This window comes from Xenopus laevis, chromosome 2S (assembly GCF_017654675.1).
Source record: "Xenopus laevis strain J_2021 chromosome 2S, Xenopus_laevis_v10.1, whole genome shotgun sequence".
In the NCBI taxonomy this organism is placed as follows: Eukaryota; Metazoa; Chordata; class Amphibia; order Anura; family Pipidae; genus Xenopus; species Xenopus laevis.
In genome coordinates, this window is record NC_054374.1 from 153,507,335 (window position 1) to 153,530,893 (window position 23,559).

The 23,559-nt window shown below is 39.0% G+C and overlaps 1 protein-coding gene across 1 annotated transcript; it reads left to right on the forward strand.

The window, feature by feature from the left end:
- Positions 1-2,262: 2,262 nt before the first annotated feature.
- Positions 2,263-23,466, forward strand: zc3h12c.S (zinc finger CCCH-type containing 12C S homeolog). The gene is made up of 6 exons (XM_018250334.2): positions 2,263-2,456; positions 13,269-14,011; positions 16,320-16,459; positions 17,470-17,704; positions 19,598-19,704; positions 21,374-23,466. The coding sequence occupies exons 1-6, from the start codon at positions 2,433-2,435 to the stop codon at positions 22,756-22,758; spliced, it is 2,634 nt and encodes an 877-aa protein (XP_018105823.2). The 5' UTR covers positions 2,263-2,432; the 3' UTR covers positions 22,759-23,466.
- The last annotated feature ends 93 nt before the right edge of the window (positions 23,467-23,559 follow it).

A 23,559-nucleotide genomic window follows, 5' to 3' on the forward strand; every position in this document is an offset into this window, starting at 1 on the left:
ACTTTATTTGCTTTAGTAGCCACAGAATGACACTGCCCAGAAATAGACAACTTATCTGCAAAAAAAAAAATCTTGAACATATTTCTGTGGTTTTTATGTGTTATTACACTTTTGCTAATGTAGGTGAATTGTCCTTTAAACTGTAAGTCCCAGTTTCCCCAAGAGACCTGTTTATCTTAAATTGTTACAATTGTTTCTTTGCTTTTCTTAAATTGTTACAAATGTATCTATAAGTGCACCTGCCACTTATTCTGGGCTCTCTGCCAAAAGCCAAGTAAGTTTCAGAAACTTTGTATCATTTTCTGGCTGTTCAGTGTAGGAGATCAAAGAGAAAGTCGGGACATTTCAGAAACAATTCAGCTGTCAAAATCGGGACTGTCCCACGAAAAACGGGACAGTTGGGAGGTATGGGACCTATTATACAGAATGCTCGGGACCTGGTGCTTTCTGGATAATGGGTCTTTCCATAATTTGGATCTTTTCGGTATGTATACAAAAATACAGGTATCGGACCTGTTATCCAGAATGCTCAGGACATGGAGCTTTCCTGATAATGGGTCTTTCCGTAATTTGGATCTTCATACCTTAAGTCTGACTAGAAAATCACGTAAACATTAAATAAACCCAATAAGATGGTTTTGCTTCCAATAAGGATTAATTATATCTTAGTTGGGATCAAGTACAAGCTACTGTTTTATTATTATAGAGAAAAAGGAAATAATTTTTAATAATTTGGATTATTTGATTATAATGGAGTCTATGGAGGACAACCTTTCTGTAGTTTGGAACTTTCCAGATAACGGAATCCATCCCTGTCTAATTTGCTGGAAATGTTTTAGTCTAATTGAAATAAAATAGAATCTGATATAATTTAACAATTGATGACGGGGAGGGAAACTAAACATTTTTCTCTCTTAAAAGGGATGTTTCACCTTGAAGTTAATTTTAGTGTGTTAAACAATAGGTAATTCTAAGCAACTTTTCAATTGGCCTTCATTATTTATTTTTTTTATAGTTTTTGAATTATTTGCCTTCTTCTTCTGAATCTCTCCAGGTTTCAAATGGGGGGGGTCACTGACCCCATCTGAAAGCAAATGCTCTGTAAGGCTACAAATATATTGTCATAGCTACTCAACTTTCTATTCTGGTCCTCTTCTGTTCATGTTCCAGTCTGTTATTTAAATCAGTGCATGGTTGCTAGGGTAACTTGGACCCTAGCTACCAGATTGCTGAAATTGCAAACTGGAGAGCTGCTAATTAAAAAACAAAATAAATTAAAAGCCACAAATAATAACCAATTGCAAATTGTCTCAAAATATCACTCTCTCCATCATACTAAAAGTTAATTTGAAAGTGAACAACCCCTTTAATAGTGATGAGCAAATGTGTCCCGTTTTCGTTCTGCTGAAAAATTGCTGAAAAATTCACGAAAGCCGGAAAAATTTGCAAAAAGGCGAAAAATTATCGAAACTCATTGAAGTAAATGGGCATCAAAATAATTCTGAGACACGACAATTTTTACACGCGCAAATCTTTTGTCCAATTGCAGTAAAGTCAGTGGGCCTCTAAATATTTTTCCGTGCAATAATTTTTATGCGCGCGACTTTTTTTGTCGCATCGAATTTTTGCAACAGTTTAGTGAAAAAATTTGCACGTGGCGAAGTGCGGAAATTCACCCAGAATCCATGCCTGGTGAATAAATTCGCCCATCACGACTCCATTTAATTAGAAATGTTTCGGGCTAATTTAAATAAAATAGAATCTGGAATGATTTGACAAATAATGAGGGGAAGGGAAAGAAAGCATATATCTCTCTTTCATACACACGGTTCTTAGGGGCCTGATTTCTAAAGGGTGGGTGTTTTGCCCTGAAAATATTGCCGGTATTTGCAACTTCGTCTGTATATAAATCGTCAGCAGAAATGTATCTTTCCCTTATTGCCCAGTTTTTTTATTTCCTTCAAAAGTTTTCTTAAATCTCTCCAGTGTGTACCGCAGATTGAGTAGGAGATCTCAAAATACAGATGAGATTTTTGTTTTGTAATAGGGGAAACAATGCGGGAAGCAGAGAGTACACAAAGCCAGGTGTCTGAGGCGAGCAGCTTGCGCTCTAATGACTTGGCCTCTCACTGAGCAGCTGCCTGCTGCCTCCTTTGTGTTGGTCTATTGTTGCCGCACACCCCTCGTTAATGCACACGCTGCCCCGGGGCAGGGCCCTGGGAATGAAATCAACTTGCTCTTCTTACAAACCTGCCACAGAATGGGGAGGTTGCTTTACATCTGCCTGGCCCAGTAATTGTGAGCTTCCTGCCCAGCCATTGGCTGCCTCTCTGCTCACTATAGACTCTGCTTCTCCATCTGTTCCAACAGTCATTGTTCTGCTGCTACTGCTGCTGCCTGGAACTCTGCTAAGGACCTGCTCCAGGGGCCCCATGTCTGTCTGCTCCCCTCTTAAAGTAAGTGCCTGGATTGTGGGATCACTGTGGATTTGTGCTTGTTCATTGCTGCAAGTTACCCTGACAGTGGGATGCGATTTGCTGCTTTTCAATTCTGGAGGACAATGGTGTTTTTATTTTTTTACCTGCCACTGGGTCATTTTTTTGCAGGGAGCTTGCACTCTACTTGTGAGATCGGCTGCTCTCGCTGCGCCGGGTTAAGTCAGTGCTGATCATTCCCAAGGCTTAACGGGTGGCATGTGAATGGGAATGTGATTACTTTATGCCTAGGGAATAAGCTCACGTGAGCTCCTGCGCTTTCCCTGGCTTCTCCGTTTGTTTCTCTCTCCTGAAAGCCGTTGTGGATAATTTACCTAATACCCATATAAAAGCTACAGTGGCTTTAATGGTAAGTTTTCTTATAGGGTCGGACAGGGTCATGTAGTAGCTAAACTCTGGACCTCCATGGATGCATGCTGCAGGCTGTTACACTGTCTGTACTGCCATGCAATATGAACCTAAATTAATGTGCACTCCTCTCTGCCATAAGGGGACACTAATGAAGCCTTGGGGACGCTTAGACGCCAGAAAAGACATTTTGCTTTAAAAAAAAATCCAACATGCCTGCTTATAAGATAAAAAATAACATTTTATTAAAACATTTTAAAATATCAAATACTCCCCACATGGAGCCTAACGCGTTTCATGCTTACCTAGCACTTAGTCATAGGCAATCTCTAATGTGACAGTTGTTTCAGATACTTAAATGCCATCTTTTATAGACCCTCCCATAATTAAAAAAACCAATCACCATTCAGAAGAAAAGACATTAACTGTGTTATATACAGTAGAACCCCCATTTTACATTTTTCAAGGGACCAGAAAAAAATGGTGTAAATGGTTTTGTGCTACCGTGAGTTCGGTACTTTTTCCATTTTATATATAGAAGGAGATACAGGTCTTTGCAATAACGCCCCCTTCGGATCAAGCTTGGCCAGTTCCAGCAGGCGCTGAAAGAGTTAAAAGGCATTCCCTACACATTGCCCCATTATGTGACCATATGCATTGGCTTATTGAAAGTTTTTCAGAAGTTGGGTAAACCCACCAGTTGCTGGTCTCCTGTCGTTCCATTAGACATCTGTTACCCCAGAGCATTAACCAATCTGTTCAATGGGACATCTTTCCTTTGTAAGGGTGGAGGTCTGCAGACAACAGCGCTCGTTGGGGACACAATGGTAATTAAATACCGAGAAAGCAGGGCTGGGGGTATTTATTACGTATTCATTATTTCTCTTCCATTGTTTATCAACAGGGGATAAATGCTTTATGCTTTATTTTTTATTTGACAAAGAAAAGCCGCAGCGATGTGTATTTAAATGAATTCAAGCTACACACACATCATTATTCCTGGAATCATTTTGTCTTTTTTATTTTTTTTTCTTAAAAAATATATTAAATTTTTTAAAATTTCAAATAAAAAATAGAATTTAACAACTATGTGAGCATACATACCAGAAACCAAAAGAGATAGATAGATAGACAGATAGACAGACAGACAGATAAATGACAGGCAGATAGATAGATAGATAGATAGATAGATAGATAGATAGATAGATAGATAGATAGATAGATAGATAGATAGATGATAGACAGACGGACGGACGGACGGACGGATAGATAGATAGATAGATAGATAGATGACAGATAGACAGGCAGATAGATAGATAGATAGATAGATAGACAGACAGACAGACAGATAGATAGATATAGAAACACTTCTATATAATAAGGGACAAATCCATACATCCAAACAGAAGTAGATATATTTGGCCACAAGAGATCACACTTTCATTATGTAACATTAACCCATCAATACAAAGTGTGCAACCCTGTGCCTTATCAGAACGTTTGCACACACAATTTTTGGACATATCGTAGGCCGCAGGGGGCATCATACAAACAGACACAAGGTCAGAAGGTTGTAGCCTGACATCAGCCTGCCTTTGCATTTCAAGAGATTCTATTTATTGTCCCCTTTAGCACACAATGACAGTATGGCAGCATATTTGTGTACTATTTGTTGAACGAGATTTGGTGTAGGATAGAGCTAGAAAATGCTGAATGTTCAGGGTTGTATTGGAATTTGGTGACTATTTATCCCTACACAGCTGGTTAAATTCAGTTTACAGGTATATTTTCCCTACTACGTTTTTGCTGGATATAGAGTACAAATGTAACATCCCTACACACCAACACTCCGGCTTCTATTATCCTGATAAGGGGCTGTAAGTTTATCCATGGACCTGAAGGAATGATGATTTTGACTGAAACTGAGGTACATATCCAGGTGGACAAAAATATGGCAACACCAGACAATATACAGTATGGATGAAATAATGGGTTGGATTGGGCTTCTCTTCTACAAGTTATAAACCGGACTATGGTGTCTTTGGCTTCAGACTTTGCTCAATAAGGAAACCCTCCAGTTCTTTGTGGAACGAAGGTGGTGAAATTCCACGATATTGTAGACTGCAATCTGTTTAATGGGAAAATTATTATCACAGAAGATGAGAACATACCAAGGACAGCAGCAATTGGTTCAACTACCTTGTTTTGGAGTTGGCAACAGGCAGCGGGATTGGAGTATTCCTTAGTCCTGCTCCAAGAATAATTGTTTCAAAAACTATAAAGTGATGAAGCCGTTCATGAGTCCAAGCTCAGAGATCCAAGTTTTGTGCTTATTAAGCATTTTTAGCCTGTGTATCATTTCCAGTGTCATGTACTGTATGGCCCATTGTTGAGACCAGATCAGGACGGGGAAGAAGGTCTAAAAATTCTGAGGTTCGGTTTCTTTGAAATATCAGAGATTCGCAGATTTCTTATGTAACGTTCTTCAGTGTTTTGCTGTGTGGATTCCAAAACTTGAGAGTATCCTTGTTACTTTAGGAGCAATGCCACACAGGGCTTTTTGTTGCCCAAATATATAAATATTTTTCACTCACATAAACTTAGTGCCACAGATTGAAAGGAAATCATAATTGACAGCATGTGCTTGCAGGGACCTTCACCACTCATCTAAGGAATGCAGTTTAAAGGAGAACTAAACCCTAAAACTGAATATGGCTAAAAATGCCATATTTTATATACTGAACCTATTGCACCAGCCTAAAGTTTCAGCTTGTCAATAGCAGCAATGATCCAGGACTTCAAACTTGTCACAGGGGGTCACCATCTTGGAAAGTGTCTGTGACACTCACATGCTCAGTGGGCTCTGAGCAGCTGTTGAGAAGCTAAGCTTAGGGCTTGTCACTAATTATCCAGCAGAAAATGAGGTTGGTCTGTAATATAAGCTGATGCTACAGGGCTGATTATTAGATTCTGATGCTAATTGCACTGGTTTCTGTGCTGCCATGTAGTAATTATCTGTAATCTAATCAGCCTTATATTGTGACATTTCTATTCTATGTGTACTGTATATTGTGAGTGGGTCCCTAAGCTCAGTAAGTGACAGCAGCACAGAGCATGTGCAGTGAATCAGCAGAAAAGAAGATGGGGAGCTACTGGGGCATCTTTGGAGACACAGATCTTTACTGCTAAAGGGCTGTGGTTGCCTTGGGCTGGTACAGAAGCACAAAAAATAATGTACAACATTTCTACCTACTTTTTAAGTTAGACTTTAGTTCTTCTTTCCTTATATTGTTGCACTGTGAAGTGATGGGTTCTAGGATTTGAATTCCCTCCATAGTGGGCAGAGCACAGATTCTCTAGAAAGCCAAGGGACTTCCCAGAATCCATCACTTCATAAGGCGAGAGAGGGGTTGCATGACATTGTGAGCCTAAGGGGCATAGGAAAATGGTTCATACATGTATCTTTATTTTTTTTTTTATATATCTTTATTTTTAGGGGTAATGCGTCATTTCTACATAAGTCCAACTAAGATTTCAAATGATATTTTCCCTCTAAATAGTTTTCCATTTATGAAAGAAGACTAAAATAATTCTAACCTTCAGAATTGCAGAATAGTGTGTTTTCCATTGTCCATATGTGCATGCAGGTCTGAAAGAGCAACAAAAAAACCCCAGGAAGTGACTACCATGGGGTAAAATACATAAATCATAAATACCCTCTAGCCCTCAAGTCCTCAAGTTCACTGCTATATATATATATATATATATATATATATATATATATATATATATATATATATATATATATATATATATATATATCCCTCATTAACATACAGGCTCTAAGACTTAGGTCTTACTGGCAGCTGCTTGGTAGCATGGCAAGATAACCATCTCCTGAGGAGTGTGCTGAGCATCACATTAGTGCCTCAGCAGCTGCACAAGTGCCTGGTGCTTACTAAGCAATTTTTTAAGTGCTACCATTTAAAATAGTCATGTTCTGTAGATGTAAGCAGGTTAATTGTGTCTTCGCTTAACAGGTGGACAACACAAAGAATCTTCTTCTCCTGGTTAATGATAGATCTGAGCGTTGGGTATCAGTGGAAACTAATTTATAATTGACAAGAGTTTCTTTAATACGTTCTTGTCCTATTTTGGTCAACAAACTACCCCTTTATGGCTACTGCAGGTATTTCATATATCTTGGCCCTCGATCTTTATTTTTTTTGACATGGGCATTGATTATAATATAAAATAATACAATAGGATAAAGTCATAATAGGACATGACTTGTGTTCCGTTTGGCCCGGTCTACATGCGGCACTGGCAGAGGAGATCTTCAGTACATTCCAAATAAAAATTAGGACTAAGCATGTTAGATAAAGCAATGCATCGAAAATTTCCTCAAATGTTTTTTTAAAAATTGATAGTAGATGATTTTAGAGACTTTTTGGGCAGTATATTGGTAACCGCCACTTGGCATTTTCACCAGCAGAAACACTTTTAAGCACTTGCCACCTCTTCATGTTTGAAAGCATGGGATAATATCTACTGGTTATTTAGCATTTTAGCAACTCAGAAAATGTTTTAAGGTGGCCATACACGGGCAGATTTAAAATGCCGATTCAGGTTCTGTAGACCATTTATCTGCCCTTGTATGGGGCTTCCCAGACAGATATCTGGCCAAAAACCGTTCTGATCTCAATTGGGCAGGTTTGATTTTCAGGTTTGATGAGGTCCTCATCCTGCCAGCTGGTTTGCCCATCAATGTAATCCAATGATTTAGCAGTAGGGACAAACAATTGGATTAGCCAGATATCACCTGCCTTTTGGAGGGCAAGGATCTGCTTACCTTAAAATGTACGACCACCTTCCCTGGTACAGGTATAAGTATCTTATATGCAGACCTGATATCCAGAAAACTCCAAATTAAAGGAAAACCTTCTCCCATACAGGCCAAGCAAATAATTCAAATATTTCAATTAATTGAGGTCATAATTATCTTTGTTCTATTAGCTATTGTACCATGAATTACACTGTAAATGATATGATTAAGCCACCAGCTGGCACAGCAGGAACCCCAACATTGATTGTTCCTTCTGTATTCTAATGTTAAAAGAGAAGGAAAGTGTTGTTACATTGTGGGTGTCAAAAGTTAGGCACCCCCAATTGATTATATTTATTACCTGACTTATAAGGATAAACCTGCATCAGCCCGGGGATCTTCCAGCGAGCACCATGGAGCGATCATTTTCCTGCTTGGGTGGTAGGATATATTTGAAGAGATGTTCAGTATCCCCATTTCATTAGAGTGATCATGTATCCATGTATCGTCCTGCATTTTTGACACCGAGGGGCACATTTACTATTGGTCGAATATCTAGGGTTAATTAACCCTTGATGTTCGACTATCGAAGTTAAATCCTTCGACTTCGAATATCGAAGTCGAAGGATTTAGCGATATTCGTTCGACCAAACGATCGAAGGAATAATCATTCGATCGAACGATTAAATCCTTCGAATCGAACGATTCAAAGGATTGTAATCCATCAATCGAACGAAATTCCTTCGATCAGAAATTTGCTATAAAGCCTATGGGGACCTTCCCCATAGGCTAACATTGATGCTCGGTAGGTTTTAGGTGGCGAAGTAGGAGGTCGAAGTTTTTTTTAAAGAGACAGTACTTCGACTATCGAATGGTCGAATAGTCATATGATTTTTAGTTTGAATTGTTTGATTCAAAGTCGTAGTCGAAGGTCGAAAGTAGCCAAAAAAAACTTCGAAATTCAAAGTTTTTTTTATTCTAATCCTTCACTCGAACTTAGTAAATGTGCCCCCTACTGTAAGTCCTCTGCACTCTAAACAGCAATAAGGTCTCAAAAATATCCAAAGTGAATCATTATTACTCTAATTGAATGAGGCTGGCAGGCACAGGTCTGGGTGGCTGACCTTAAAAAGGTTCTCCAGCCAAAAAACCCTTTATATTTATTTATGAAACAGATCCTAATTCTAAGTGCCTTGCCAATACAAGTGAGTTTAACATTCTAATTGCATTTGCATTAGAATCAGTTTCAATGGTTTTCTGACTTCTGCTACTTTGTTTCAAGAGGGAGAGGCAAATTGCAAATAAATGTAAAACGACTGAAAAATGTGTGTATGTTGTATATTGGAAAGATGCTCAGAATTATATTCCCTTTCATTTTGCAAATTTAGCAAATTTTATTTTTGAGTGGGGGACCCTAACATATCACCTAAAAAAGGCTTCATAGTATAAGCAACTCCTGGATGGACCTCATTTGGCACAGTTAAGAAGCAGTTGCACGAGTGAGCCTATACTAACAGCTCCAATTTCTTCTGATGTTCAGCATTTGAATGGAAGAGGTAGGAGGCAGCTGCACAACGTTCCATTTCCCTAATTCCTTGGGGAAGGGACTGAAGAGCCAGATGCTGCTGAGTGTTTGCAAGGCCACCACATTTGCATGATGACCACAGGACCTAGAGCTCCATGCGTTCATCCCTGGTTTAATGACTAGGGTTTATACAAAACTATCATCCCCACCATTTATTAACACAAGCAGTTCTGTGACCAGATGCTGGATCACTTTATCTCTCTCTCGCTCTGTATATATATAAATAATATGAAGTTGTAGATCCTGGTAATAAAGAGAGAGTCAAAGTATATGCAATAAATTTGCAGAGTAAGAAACAGAAGTTAATAATTGATCAAAACAAATATGATCAAAGGAACCCATTGGATTGCTATTATTAGGGACTAATGAACTCTTCCTCTTGTCTAAAGACCATCTATACAGAAACATCACTATGCCAATGCTTGTGGTTTTCAGAAATGGAAAATGTATTTATTTTAATATACAATGACCGGTATTTTTCCAGTGATGACTGTTGTGACGTCAGTTGGACTGCGACCTTTAAAGTTTGGGGTTTTTTTTTTACAAAATGGAAGAAGTAGCAATATTGTTATTATACATATCATTTTAAAATTATTTTTGGGTGTGTAGGTTTTTGTCACTTAGGGGCAGATTTACATAGGGTCGAATATCGAGGGTTAATTAACCCTCGATATTCGACTGCCGAATGTAAATCCGTCGACTTCGAATATTGAAGTCGAAGGATTTACCGCAAATAGTTTGATCGAACGAAAAATCGTTGGATCAAATGATTAAATCCTTAGAAATCGTTCGATCGAACGATTTTTCTTCAACCTAAAAAACTTTAGAAAGCCTATGGGGACCTTCCCCATAGGCTAACATTGACTTCGGTAGGTTTTAGGTGGCAAACTAGGGGGGTTGAAGTTTTTTTTAAAGAGACAGTACTTCAACTATCGAATGGTCGAATAGTCGAACGGTTTTTAGTTCGAATCATTCGATTCTAAGTAGAAGGTCGAAGTAGCCCATTCGATGTTCGAAGTAGCCAAAAAAAAAAAACATTCGAAATTCAAAGTTTTTTTTATTCTATTCCTTCACTGGAGCTAAGTAAATGGGCCCCTTAATATTTTTCCCAGTTTTGCTTTTGTGCATTTATAATTTTGATAGGTCCTCAATAATTTACTTATAATTGACTAAGTATTTATAAATGTAGATACATCTTTTTAAAAAAGAAAAAATTGAAAATATTTATTGTGGTAGTTAGTCAATTTTGATATGTACTTAATAATTTGTTTATAATTCACTAAGTACATATAAATGCAGAAGAACATTTTAAAATATGGAAAAATTGGAAAAAGTATTTCTTTTTGTGGAAAAAAACAATATATGGTATTTGTAAACATGTGATAAAATTTTATTTAATGTAAAGTTATGTTAACGACCAGAAATCAACATTTTTATTTATTTTTTGGTTCACTTAACTTTTCAGGTTTTATTTCTAATTTTAATTTTGCGTAACAAAACCAGTGGTGGGGCCTCAGTAACAAACTTTTCTAAAAACATTTTTTTCAGATTTGCATTTGGGTTGATTTACTAAGCCCTCCCTCCCTTCATAAAGAATAGGCTTGCTTGGGAGGGATTTCTTTATTTCTGTCTTCTTCAGGATGATTGGTGGATTGACCTGTCATCTCCCAGAATTAGAACTGTGGCTAAATAATAGTTTTCTCAAACTTTTCAGTCAAGTCTAAAAATGTGCCCCTATTAAATATACTTCCTCCGGCCTAAGAAAACTGCGAGGCTTAGAGAACAATAATGTCAGAGCTTTCAGATTGGTTTGGCAGCTCCATTGTTCTGGGAGGGTAAACCAGACGCACTCCTGTCCCACTCCCTTTCATGGGCCTTTGTTCAGACCAAATTAATCTTTCACTGTGATAGCATTCACTATGGCATGTTAAAGGAGTGCATCCTAGCAACTGCAGCTTGGTTGCTGGGCAACACAGCACTTCGTCAGTCTTTCTTTTTACAATCTTTTTTTTATTTTTTTATTAGAAATACTCTGAAGGCCACAAATTTAAGAAAAAAAAATCCTCATTTGGGATACAATCTTAATTGGCTCCAGGAGATTTCACAAAGGCATAAGAAGAATTCATACAATAACAATACTGGCTGGTAAAGAAAGAGAGTGTTGATCTTACTGGAAAGCCCAGATTTCATTATTGTCTCATTTTGCTGGCTTTGCCAACAACGTGTAAGCTTGCTATTTAAAAATGAATGGCTTAATGTAGAATGAACTGAAATTTGAGTCAAGGGTTTGATCGCTCTACTGACTTTCTGTCTGGTCCCTTCTTTGGATTATATATATCGCTTGCTACACCAAGAAAATTCTCTGTATTGATATGTGTAATATGAGTTGTAGGATAAGAGTCTGTCATGTTTATCCACCCAAAACCCTTGTGGAGACACAGGGGTCTTCTTTTTAAACATGTTCTTTAGCCTTTAAAGTCCTCTTGCCCTTTATTGTAAGTCTTCTGGTTTTCAGTCGCCATTAAGGCAGATGGAGCTCCAAAAATGGCAGACAAAGGCAACAGTAGATGGCTGGAGAACAACAGACAGAAAGCCAAATAGAAACCTTCAAGTAGAGAGAACCCTCCTATACTGAGAGTAGGCAAAGACAAAGAGGGGAGGGTGTGATCATATTTGGGGGGTGGTGCAAAGTAATTAGTCAGTGATCACATGCATGTCTATACCATTGTTGGCTGAATAAAACTCAATACTTGATTGAATTAAAATCTAATTATTTGTGGATTTGATTTTCTTTGGCCATGGGCCTGCAGATGGTGCAGTTTGTACTAGTCAGTTATTAGTCAATTACTAGTCAGCATTATATTCCTCTGTGTCGTCATCATTGGTAGGGCTGCTGGACTGGGGGAGGAAAGAGGAAGAAGATGGAAGGGAACAGATGGATGGGAGCAAAGAGCGAAGTTAAAGGGATCCATCAGAAAACATGTTTTTTTCAAAACGCATCAGTAAATAGTGCTACTCCAGCAGACTTCTGCACTGAAATCCATTTCTCAAAAGAGCAAACAGATTTTTTTTATATTCAATTTTAAAATCTGACATGGAGCTAGACATTTTGACAATTTCCCAGCTGCCTCAGGTCATGTGACTTGTGCCTGCACTTTAGGAGAGAAATGCTTTCTGTTTTTCCTTCTCAATGTAACTAAATGTGTCTCAGTGGGAAATGGGTTTTTACTATTGAGTGTTGTTCTTAGATCTACCAGGCAGCTGTTATCTTGTGTTAGGGAGCTGCTATCTGGTTACCTTCCCATTGTTCTTTTGTTAGGTTGCTGGGGGGGTGATATCACTCTAACTTGCAGTACAGCAGTAAAGAGTGATTGAAGTTTATCAGAGCACAAGTCACATGACTTGGGGCAGCTGGGAAATTGACAATATGTCTAGCCCCATGTCAGATTTCAAAATTGAATATAAAAAAATCTGTTTGCTCTTTTGAGAAATGGATTTCAGTGCATAATTCTGCTGGAGCAGCACTATTAACTGATTCATTTTTTCCCATGACAGTATCCCTTTAAGGAATAGCAAATTAAAGACTGTAGATGTTGGAATTATGAAACTGGATAATGATGCTAGAATAGAGAGTCAAAGAGGGAGAGGGTAATTAATAGAAGGGGGGGGGTATTTTGGTAAGACAGGGATGTCTAAGTAATGAAGAAAGCGAAGGAGGTTGGAGAAATTTTCTATTCTTAATTCGAGTACAATCATATTTATTTACTCTAGGAAAGGACAGCAACATCCCTAACATGTAATAGTAGGTGAGCCTATCCATTGGTGTTAGTTTGTACAAACTGTCCAGTTATAGATACTGTGGGTCACTACTAAGTAATCTGTCGGCTAATCAGAAGTTAGGGTGATCTTGTCCATTCAGAAGTGCAGTATGGATAAGCCTTTAGATAAGACACAAATGCTAAAATGTGTGTGTAATTATGAACACAATTGATATCAATTTTTCTTTTTTCTTCAGGAATTCAGGACCCTTTATCAAAGCTTCAGAAAGGTGGGACCTGACACATGTAGCAGCTTCATGGGATTAAAGGACCATCGGAAGAATAGCCTTGGCCATCTTTATGTGGAGAGCAGCGAAACGCACATAAGTGCGATTGTACCGTGGACTATTTTGCGGAAACCAACAATGGATAAAACAAATTCAAGGAAAGATGATTCCGATAAAGACACTTCTGGGGAGACATGCAGCTCAAGTGGGGACTCAGAAGAAAGCACAAATTCTGATAATGAATCTGATCTATCAGGTAGACTTGTGGCAGAACGTGTAACTAAGAAGCACAGACAATTATGCAGATCCCCTTGTATAGAACCATACATACTAAAGCGCAATGAGATTATACAAGACCTTAGAACAGAGGAAAATGTAGCAAGTACTAAAGAAATAATGAAACCACCAGATGTGGTTAAGGAATACCAAACCAAACTGGACTTTGCACTTAAACTAGGTTACTCTGAAGAACAGGTTCTACTTGTCCTCAACAAACTTGGTGCTAATGCTTTAATTAATGACATTTTGGGGGAGCTTGTCAAACTTGGTAGCAAGAGTGAGAATGAACAGAATGGTGGTGGAAATGGTGCAGTCTTGCGGGAGACCTCCTCCATGGAGTCTCAGAGACCAGAATCTCCTTTCCAGCAAGAGCTGATTGATGATACTGAAAACCTAAGACCTATTGTCATTGATGGCAGCAACGTTGCAATGAGGTAAGGTGGAATGATGTGGCATCTCGTGTGCGCTTGATGTTTTCAAAATGAGCACTAAGAGAAAAATCGAAGCCCTTATTTGGCACGTTTTCATGCTTGTGTTGCTCCCCAACTCTTTTTACATTTGAATGTGGCTCACAGGTAAAAAAGGTTGGGGACCCCTGCTCTAAAAAATATCTTTGTATGGTTCACTATGTAGTCTAGAGCTGACATCAGTAATCTGTATTCCTTGATTAAGATGAGAGCACATAGCCTTTTGAATGCCTTGGTCCTCTCAATGCCAACTTCAATAATGAGAGTGTTCTTGCCCACATTGTAGATCATTTGAATGGGAAATGCACTGCCAGTGATCATGTCATAAAAATAAGTCTACTGAGCCCTGATGAACTATGGTTCCTTGAAAAGATCTATCAGGCTTGTGGTCCTCCAGTTGGACAGCCCTGTTACATAGGCTTGATAAAGGACCCGGAGGGGTCCGAAACGTTGCCCCTTTGTTATGTATACTTTGGGCTTCAAATAAATGATCGTTTGGACACAATTGCAACTAACAGGTGTGCATCCGAATTTCTTTTGTCATTTACCCATTGACCCTTATGCGAGGGAAGGGTCTTCCGGATAAGCACCCTACACTTACAACAAGTGTGTTGGGATTAGGTTGAGCTCTCCATGTTCGTGCATTGTACTCAGCCCTGTTAGATAGTGACATATTGTTACATATTTTATAGAAACAGATTAATGTCCTTCAAATGCCAAGATAACGTGCTATTTATAGTCATTTTGATTCAGTTATTAGATCCCTTTAACTCTTTGCATGAAATGTAATTTACTTCTGTGAGGGAGAGGTAGTATAAAACAGCAATCAATGACTGTCAATTGTTGTACAGAAGCTGTTTGTTCCTGGTGGGAATTGTTTGGAAATGAACCTGTTCTTGAGTGTTTCATTGACCCCCCCTGATCTTAATCCTCCAGCACTGTTTATATTATTATTGATGTATTAATAGCTTAATAATATGGGTCAAGGCTAATAACAAAAGCGTGTCAACAGACACACCATTGGCAATTTCAATGGAGAGTTTAAGACAATTATATTTCCATGAATTAGCCCTTGTTATTAGCATGCTTCCTCTTGTGAATATAATGCATTAAATATATGATAACATATATTATTTATCTTTTTTTTTCCCTCAATATTGTTTTTTAACATACATACTGCTATACCATATGTTACATTATAGGACAATAAAGGCTTTTAATGATGTTTTACATTGGTTATGCATCTCTGGTACTATTGCTGTTTGTAAAGCATATCCGAAACTAAAAAAAAAACCAAAACAAAACACATATATCTAATAAAAGTGCCTGATATATGCATGAAAATGGTCTATCTCTGCTTATGTTCTATGATAATAGATTAGGTGAAAGCATACCCCATATCTGTAGTCAATCCAAGGTTGCCAGGTTTTTAGAAACTGAGGATGTTTATCTAGGGTTATGCTGGTGAGTTTTTCATTAACAAAAATCCAATCAATTTTCATTTTTACATTGGGAAAATGGACTGCTTTTTGCTTCCAGGATTTAGCCAGGGTTTGTCTTGCTGCCAATAAAATGAAGTAGATGTAATAGAACCATGGTTAGCATCTCTGGTACTGCTCCCAATAGTGCTTCATATGGGTTTTTCCTTCAGTTCACATTTAGTACCGAAAATATGAGGTTGTATACTCGAGTCCAAAACCTAATTGCCTGGGGGCATGACCACCATATATGGCCCATTGTGCCCAAATTGGAACACCCTCGGAAGCAATTTCCCAATGTTGTTGGGGAAAATTTCACTATCCTGGTTAAGTACCACTTAAAAAGCACTTTATATCCTGCTTTGCGCAGTATTGTATTAATGGTGCTTTGTTTTAAATTTAGCCAAAGCTTATTCCATTTTTCCTCCTCAATACCAGTTCCTAATTCATTGTTCCAAGCTTTAATATATGATAAAATGCTAAGTTGTTTAGGGGAGGTTAGGTGTGAGTATAAGACTGAAATTACTCTGCGTGGCAGTTTCCCCGATAGGCACCACCGTTCAAAGACGGTGGTGTTTTGTGGTTGAGCGTTTCCAGTGTGTGTTGGTAAAATGCATTATTTGAAAGGGCCGGTACAACTCTGACTCAGGGAGTAGAAAGTTTTCGCCTAAGGCAACAATGGAGTAAGGGTCTCTAGGAGTTAAAATTGAATCCTGTTTTGTCAATGACCCATTTACTTGTACTAAAATCAGTTGTTGCATTTCCCCACATAACCCAATGCTCTCTTTCTCTTCCAGTCATGGCAATAAAGAAGTCTTTTCTTGCCGTGGGATTAAGTTGGCTGTCTCCTGGTTTTTGGAAAGGGGCCATAAAGATGTGACTGTGTTTGTCCCTGCATGGCGGAAGGAGCAGTCCAGGCCTGATGCACTCATTACAGGTGAACATGTCTTCTTCTCACTCATCTACTCTATTCCTTATATGTATATGCACTAAGGGATTAGTAATTGCAATATAATGTTGTTTATTACTTCCAATACCATTTGCAGGGGCAGAATGTTCCAATGCAGAGTGCCCCCAAGTTCATGGAAACTGAATTGTTGCTTCAAGCCATTGCTTGTTAAATTAGAGATGGGATTGTCTAGGATTACTCTGAATGATAATTCAAACAAAGCATTCACTGTTTTCAGATTGGGTATTTGGTCAGTATACTGTCTCTTTAAGGTATTCCTCAGCTGACAATGTTTTCTGACTTTAAGGTTAAGGACACATGCTAAGATTCAGGGAGATGTAATCGCCAGGCGACAAATTGCCAGTTCTTTGGGCGACTAATCTCCCTGAAAAGCCTTCCTGCCAGCTAGAATCTAAATCGCCAACGGGATGGCACTCGGAGTGCTTAATTTTCTCAATTCCCCCGCAGTTGCCTCACGAGGAAACTTCTTCGAAGTTCGAAAAACTAAGTGATCCGAGTACCATCCCACCGGCGATTTACATTCTAACCAGCGGGAAGGCTTTACGGGGAGATTAGTCGATCGAAAAAGAGGTGATTAGTCGCCGGGTGAATCTTCCTGTGTGTCTCTGCCCTTAAGGACAAAGCAATAAAGCAGAAGTGTCTGTTGTTTAGAGATCTGAAATCAGTGCAGTAGTTTTATACCTTACTTAGTATATTGGAACAGTGTCAGTTTGTGGACAGGGGCCCTATGCAATCTATTGCATGTCCATGTTGAACCTTGCTGTGCTGTGCATTGCCAGTAGACATGTGACAGATCAAAGAGATCTGGAACTATAGTATATTGGTGCCAAGTGGTACTTATATGATGGCACTGATCTACAGCATGTAGGGATAAAGCCACCCTACACTTTCCTCCTAATCACCTTCAACGTCCACTCTACTCCTGTCATGGCGCATATTTCACCTGTCTCATTTTGAATGTCCTTCTTTTTCCCCAGATCAGGAAGTCTTAAGAAAATTGGAAAAGGAAAAGATCCTCGTCTTTACCCCCTCTCGGCGTGTTCAGGGCAGAAGGGTTGTGTGCTATGATGACCGTTTTATAGTGAAGCTGGCATTCGAGTCGGATGGAATCATAGTGTCTAATGACAATTACAGGGATTTGGCAAATGAAAAGCCCGAGTGGAAGAAGTTCATTGATGAGAGGCTGCTAATGTATTCCTTTGTTAATGACAAGTAAGACGAAAATATGTTTATGGGTTTGACTAAGTTGGAAATCTGGGCAGCAAACGGGAAAATGAGGTTCAATGTTGATAAATGCAGGTTATGCACTTTGGCAAAAAATAATATAAATGCAAGTTATACACTAAATGGCAGTGTGTTGGGAGTTTTCTTAAATGAGAAGGATCTAGGGGTTTTTGTAGATAACAAGTTGTCTAATTCTGGGCAGTGTCATTCTGTGGCTACTAAAGCAAATAAAGTTCTGTCTTGCATAAAAAAAGGGCATTAACTCAAGGGATGAAAACATAATTATGTCACTTTATAGGTCCCTGGTGAGGCCTCATCTGGAGTATTCAGTGCAGTTTTGGACTCCAGTCCTTAAGAGGGATATAAATGAGCTGGAGAGAGTGCAGAGACTAAGTGCAACTAAACTGGTTAGAGGGAGGGAAGACAAATTATGAGGGGAGACTGTCAAGGTTGGGGTTGTTTTCTCTGGAAAAAAGGCGCTTGCGAGTGGACATGATTACACTTTACAAGTACATTAGAGGAAATTATAGACAAATAGCAGGGGACCTTTTTACCCATAAAGAGGATCACCGTACCAGAGGCCTCCCCTTCAGACTAGAAGAAAAGAACTTTCATTTGAAGCAACGTAGGGGGTTCTTCACAGTCAGGACAGTGAGGTTGTGGAATGCACTGCCGGGTGATGTTGTGATGCTGATTCAGTTAATGACTATAAGAGGGACTTGGATGATTTCTTGGACAGACATAATATCAAAGGCTATTGTGATACTAAACTCTATAGTATAGATATGGGTATATAGAATTTATGTGAGGGTATGGAGGGGTGTGTGTATGGATATTGGGTTTTTATTTGGAGGGGTTGAACTTGATGTACTTTGTCTTTTTTCAACCCAATTTAACTATGTAACTATGTAACTATGTAACTATGTGAGCAAAAAAAGGCAATAAGAGATTAGCAAACCGGTAAAGTTGAATCATTTTCTCAGCTAAGGTTCCAGCTGCTCTCAATGGGTTTGGAAGGGAGCCTGGGGCCAGCATAAAGGTGGCACATCTAAAAAACCTGCTGAGACCGTTTGCTCTCCTTTCCTTCTCTTCTGTACCATTATCCAGTGTGTATTTATGAATGACAGTAAGGTCAGAATAACAATGGGGTGGATAGAGCTGCAGCTCCAGGCTTGTTTGCAGAAATAGACTTTTTTAGGTCTTGAGCCAAAGGACCTGACACATCCAGAAGACTGGACAATGTCTATTATTATGTAAATCACTGACCTTAGTGCTTTGAAATCTTAATTGTGCCTGTGCCTAGGGGTGTAAATGTTAATAAAGATGCATTCTGCTTTCCAGCTGCTTATTTTGTTGCAGTATAGATCACAATAAATGTTTTTCTTTTCCATTCCGGAGTCCCTTATAGCTACGTTAACTCCATATCCCATTGGATTTACAAATAACATTTGTAAATCCAATGGGATATGGAGTTAACGGACAATTGTATTTTTCCTTTAACCAGGCAGCCATTCATTTAATTCATCCAAAGTCAATTAAGGGGAAGCAGGTATATGGCACTGGCCTAGCCACACGCCAGCAATGAATCCTATATATATGAAAAGATAGCCAATACCTGTTTTTACTGCAAACGGGGTGATCCCAAATTTTATTCCATGGTGCTATCAACACTTTACATTGATCAAACGTTTCGGGATGGCATGGCCCTTCCTCAGTCACTGACCCCCCCCCTTTTTTTTTTTTTTTACTAAAATTAGAGCTGTGCAACGGGTACCAGATAAAAATTAAGATCATGCTCCATCTGTATTTATGAAAAAGCATCCATCTGGGTATCTGCTAAAATTTCCCTGTGGATTAATTGTATCCACCCCTCTGTTGCAGGTTTATGCCTCCGGATGATCCATTGGGGCGCCATGGGCCGAGCCTCGATAACTTTTTGAGGAAGAAACCTGTAGTCCCTGAATACAAGAAGCAGCCATGTCCTTATGGTATATATACATTCTGTTTTTAAAGGCAATTTTAGGCCAATGGGAAAGGGATCGGTTTCTAGTATTTTGCCTACATTTTGCACTAAAATACTGCATCAAAATGTCAAAATGCATCCCCATTGCTGCCAACGGGAATTGTGTGAAACATCAGCACAGGCAGTTGTCATGTGGCAATTTACAAAAGACACTTGGGGGCACATTTACTAAGCTCGAGTGAAGGATTCAAATGAAAAAAACTTAGAATTTCAATGTTTTTTTTGGCTATTTTGACCATCGAATTGGCTACTTCGACCTTCGACTACGACTTTGAATCGAACGATTCGAACTAAAAATCGTTCGACTATTCGACCATTCGATAGTCGAAGTACTGTCTCTTTAAAAAAACTTCGACTACCTACTTCGCCACCTAAAACCTACCGAGCACCAATGTTAGCCGATGGGGACCTTCCCCATAAGCTTTCCTAGCTTTTTTTGATCGAAGGAAAATCGTTCGATCGATGGATTAAAATCCTTCAAATTGTTCGATTCAAAGGATTTAATAGTTCGATCAAACGATTTTTCCTTCAATCGTTCGATCGTACTAAATGCGGTAAATCGTTCGACTTCGATATTCAAAGTATTTTACTTCGATGGTCGAATATCGAGGGTTTGTTAACCCTCGATATTCGACCCTTAGTAAATGTAGCCCTCGGTTTCGGTTTTGATAAGTGTCTTATTTTGAGATCAATGTGATACCCAATTTTCATTTTTTGTTTCATTAATGACAGGCACTTGCCTAGTAGTAGATTCCAAGTATTAATGGATTTTCCTTTATCTTTCTAACCTGTTTCATCCCAATCACCCTTCTCATAGGACAATGGCACAAGGTCCAATTTGGAGCTTTTGGCCAACTTTTACCCATTAAAAGCATTGCATCAAAATTTCCCAAATCACCCTTTTACCATATATGGTTAATGATTTAAAATGCCACAGAGTTGTATTCAGCTGGTTTCAGAATATTACATCATGCAAGAGCCTGACCTCCATTTGCCTGTGGTCAATCAGTCAGATACTGTATGAGTTTCTTCTTATTATTATTATTAACATGTATTTATATAGCGCCAACATATTGCGTAGCACTGTGAGTTTAGGCCTTGTATGGCTGCCTTAGGGTTAAGTTCAAAGGATCTGAGGTTTCTTTAAATGTTAAAAATACAAAACATAGTACAGGTGTGGTATCCGTTACCCAGAAACCCATTATCCAGAAAGCCCAAATTACGGAAAGGCCATCTCCCATAGACTCCATTTTATCCAAATAATCCAAATTTTTAAATCATTTCCTTTTCCTCTGTAATAATAAAACAGTCGGTTGTACTTGATCTCAACTAAGATATAATTAATCCTTATTGGTGGCAAAACCGGCCAACTGGGTTTATTTAATGTTTAAATGATTTTCTAGTAGACTTCAGGTATGAAGATCCAAATTACGGAAAGATCCCTTATAAGGAAAACCCCAGGTCTCGAGCATTCTGGATAACAGGTCCCATACCTGTAAGAAAAGTCATTCTAGAAGATGTGTGAAATTAGATTTATATGTAGGCAGAATCACCGTGGACTTGTAGTTCTCCATGTAAAAGTAATTTGAGTTCAATATAAACTCATATATATATATTTTTTTTTTTCTCCATAGGAAAGAAATGTACATATGGGCATAAGTGCAAATATTATCACCCCGAAAGGGGTAGCCAACCGCAGCGTTCAGTTGCCGATGAACTCCGTGCCATGTCTAGAAGCAGCGCAGCCAAAACAGCGAGTGAAGTTGGACTTGTTAAAAGCAACAGTGTCCCTTCCAATACCAAGATGGATACCAACTATGACTTGAAACGTTCTACCCCAAAGAGGCAATCAGACCCCAGTATAAGGACTCAAGCGTATGACTTAGAAGAAAAACTTCCTACCAAAAATAAGTTTGAAAGCAGGTCTGTGCCATCTTTAGTTAGTATATCTACTAATAAACCCCAAAGCACAACACCACTGAGCAATGGAATTCTTTCAGTTGGCCATTTCTCATCTCAGGATAAAGCATCTCCTGCCCTCTATTCTCCAGGTTTTAGGTCTACAAAAAGTCACAGTGCCATGTCATGTGATCAGTATCCCCAATGTGACTCGCCAGTGGATGCAGGATATTACTCCATGATGAATGCTTATTCAAATCTTAGTATTTCTGGAGCTCGAAGTCCTGAAAGGCGTTTCTCATTGGACACGGATTACAGAATTAGCTCAGTAGCTTCTGACTGCAGCAGTGAGGGAAGCTTGAGCTGTGGTAGCAACGACTCATATGTCGGCTACAATGACCATTCTCACGTCAGCTCTCCAGATCCACCATTGGATGAAAACATAAAGTATCAGCACGTGCATCCTCACCCACGCTCAGGTTCTCAGACATATATGTCTTGCTACCATGATCCTTTAAATAGAGTCCAAAGTTTTGGTCATGAGCAGGAACAAAAGCATCACCACAAGCCACAGCCTCCATACATGTCAGGACCTCCTCAACACCTTACTGTTGCAGCCCGTTCAAGCTGTCCAAATGATTATCGCATTTCCCAGAATTCCCCTATTTCCAAGAACGGGATTATGGGTAGATCTTTAGTCTCCACAAGAATGGAAAGTGTCTCGGATTCTCGTTTGTATCAAAGTCCCCCACCCCGACATCATAAGCAATTTTTAAGCCAAGAAGCCACTGGGAGCTGGGATAGGCCTTATGGCGTGGAGTCTTATGGTTACTGTCAGAATTATTCTGTGTCTGGCAACCCTTCACAACCATGTTATGAGCAATTTGCTTTCCAAAGCCCACCAGACCACCAGGATCATAGTTGGCGGATACCGTACTGTGGTCTACAGCAAGAACCTCCAAGATATCCTCTGGGTGCCAGAGAGAAAGTTTTTATAAACCTATGCAACATTTTTCCCGCGGAACTTGTTCGGTTAGTTATGAAAAGGAATCCACACGTCATGGATGCTCAGCAGCTTGCGGCAGCCATTTTAGTGGAGAAATCCCAGTATGGATACTGAAAAAAAATACACCTTTTGAGGTGTGAAGTACATTTCTTTTGTTCAGCTCATGCTGAAGGACGTTTGCTACAATAGCATCTTTAATCTCCTCCTTGGAGGGGGTTATATAAATATATATGTTACCAACGTATGTTAATACTGAGCCATGCACCTGTCCGAAACCATACGGCGATCTTTGCAGTGCTAAAGAGTAGCACAGGGTGCTCCAAATCTGTTACAGCACGCGGTTGTCCTACATTCGCATTCGAATCAAAGATTGTGGGTTGATGTTTTTTTTTTTAACTATAATTACGTATCTTCAGTCGCCATTGTTTCAATGTACAGCTGAAGACTAGTTCATTTAATTTTATAAGCGTAGGTATTTATTTATTTCTTTTTGGATGTTTGGTGCATCTGGGGTTTTCAGCGAAGCACTTTTATATTCCTCTGATACTGTGATTGGTCAGTCTTAATTTATGGTGACCAAATGATTCCATGAAAAACCCTTTGTAACGACGTAGGTGCACGAGGGTGAAACGCCCTTCAAAACATTGCTTTGTCCACTGTGAGACCCTACAGCTATAGTTGACTTTAGGGGGCCGATCCACTAAGGGTCGAATATCGAGGGTTAATTAACCCTCAATATTCGACTAGGAATTAAAATCCTTCGACTTCGAATATCGAAGTCGAAGGATTTAGCGCAGATAGTGCGATCGAACGATCGAAGGATAATTCCTTTGATCGAACGATTAAATCCTTCGAATCGAACGATTCGAAGGATTTTAATCCAACGATCGAAGGAATATCCTTCGATCAAAAAAA

Bases quoted from the DNA above. Each gene is read 5' to 3' on its own strand.
- zc3h12c.S (XM_018250334.2), top strand. From the start codon at position 2,433: ATGTCTGTCTGCTCCCCTCTTAAA. The intron at 2,457-13,268 runs GTAAGTGCCTGG...TTTTTTCTTCAG, and splicing joins CTGTCTGCTCCCCTCTTAAA to GAATTCAGGACCCTTTATCA. The intron at 14,012-16,319 runs GTAAGGTGGAAT...TTTCTCTTCCAG, and splicing joins GGCAGCAACGTTGCAATGAG to TCATGGCAATAAAGAAGTCT.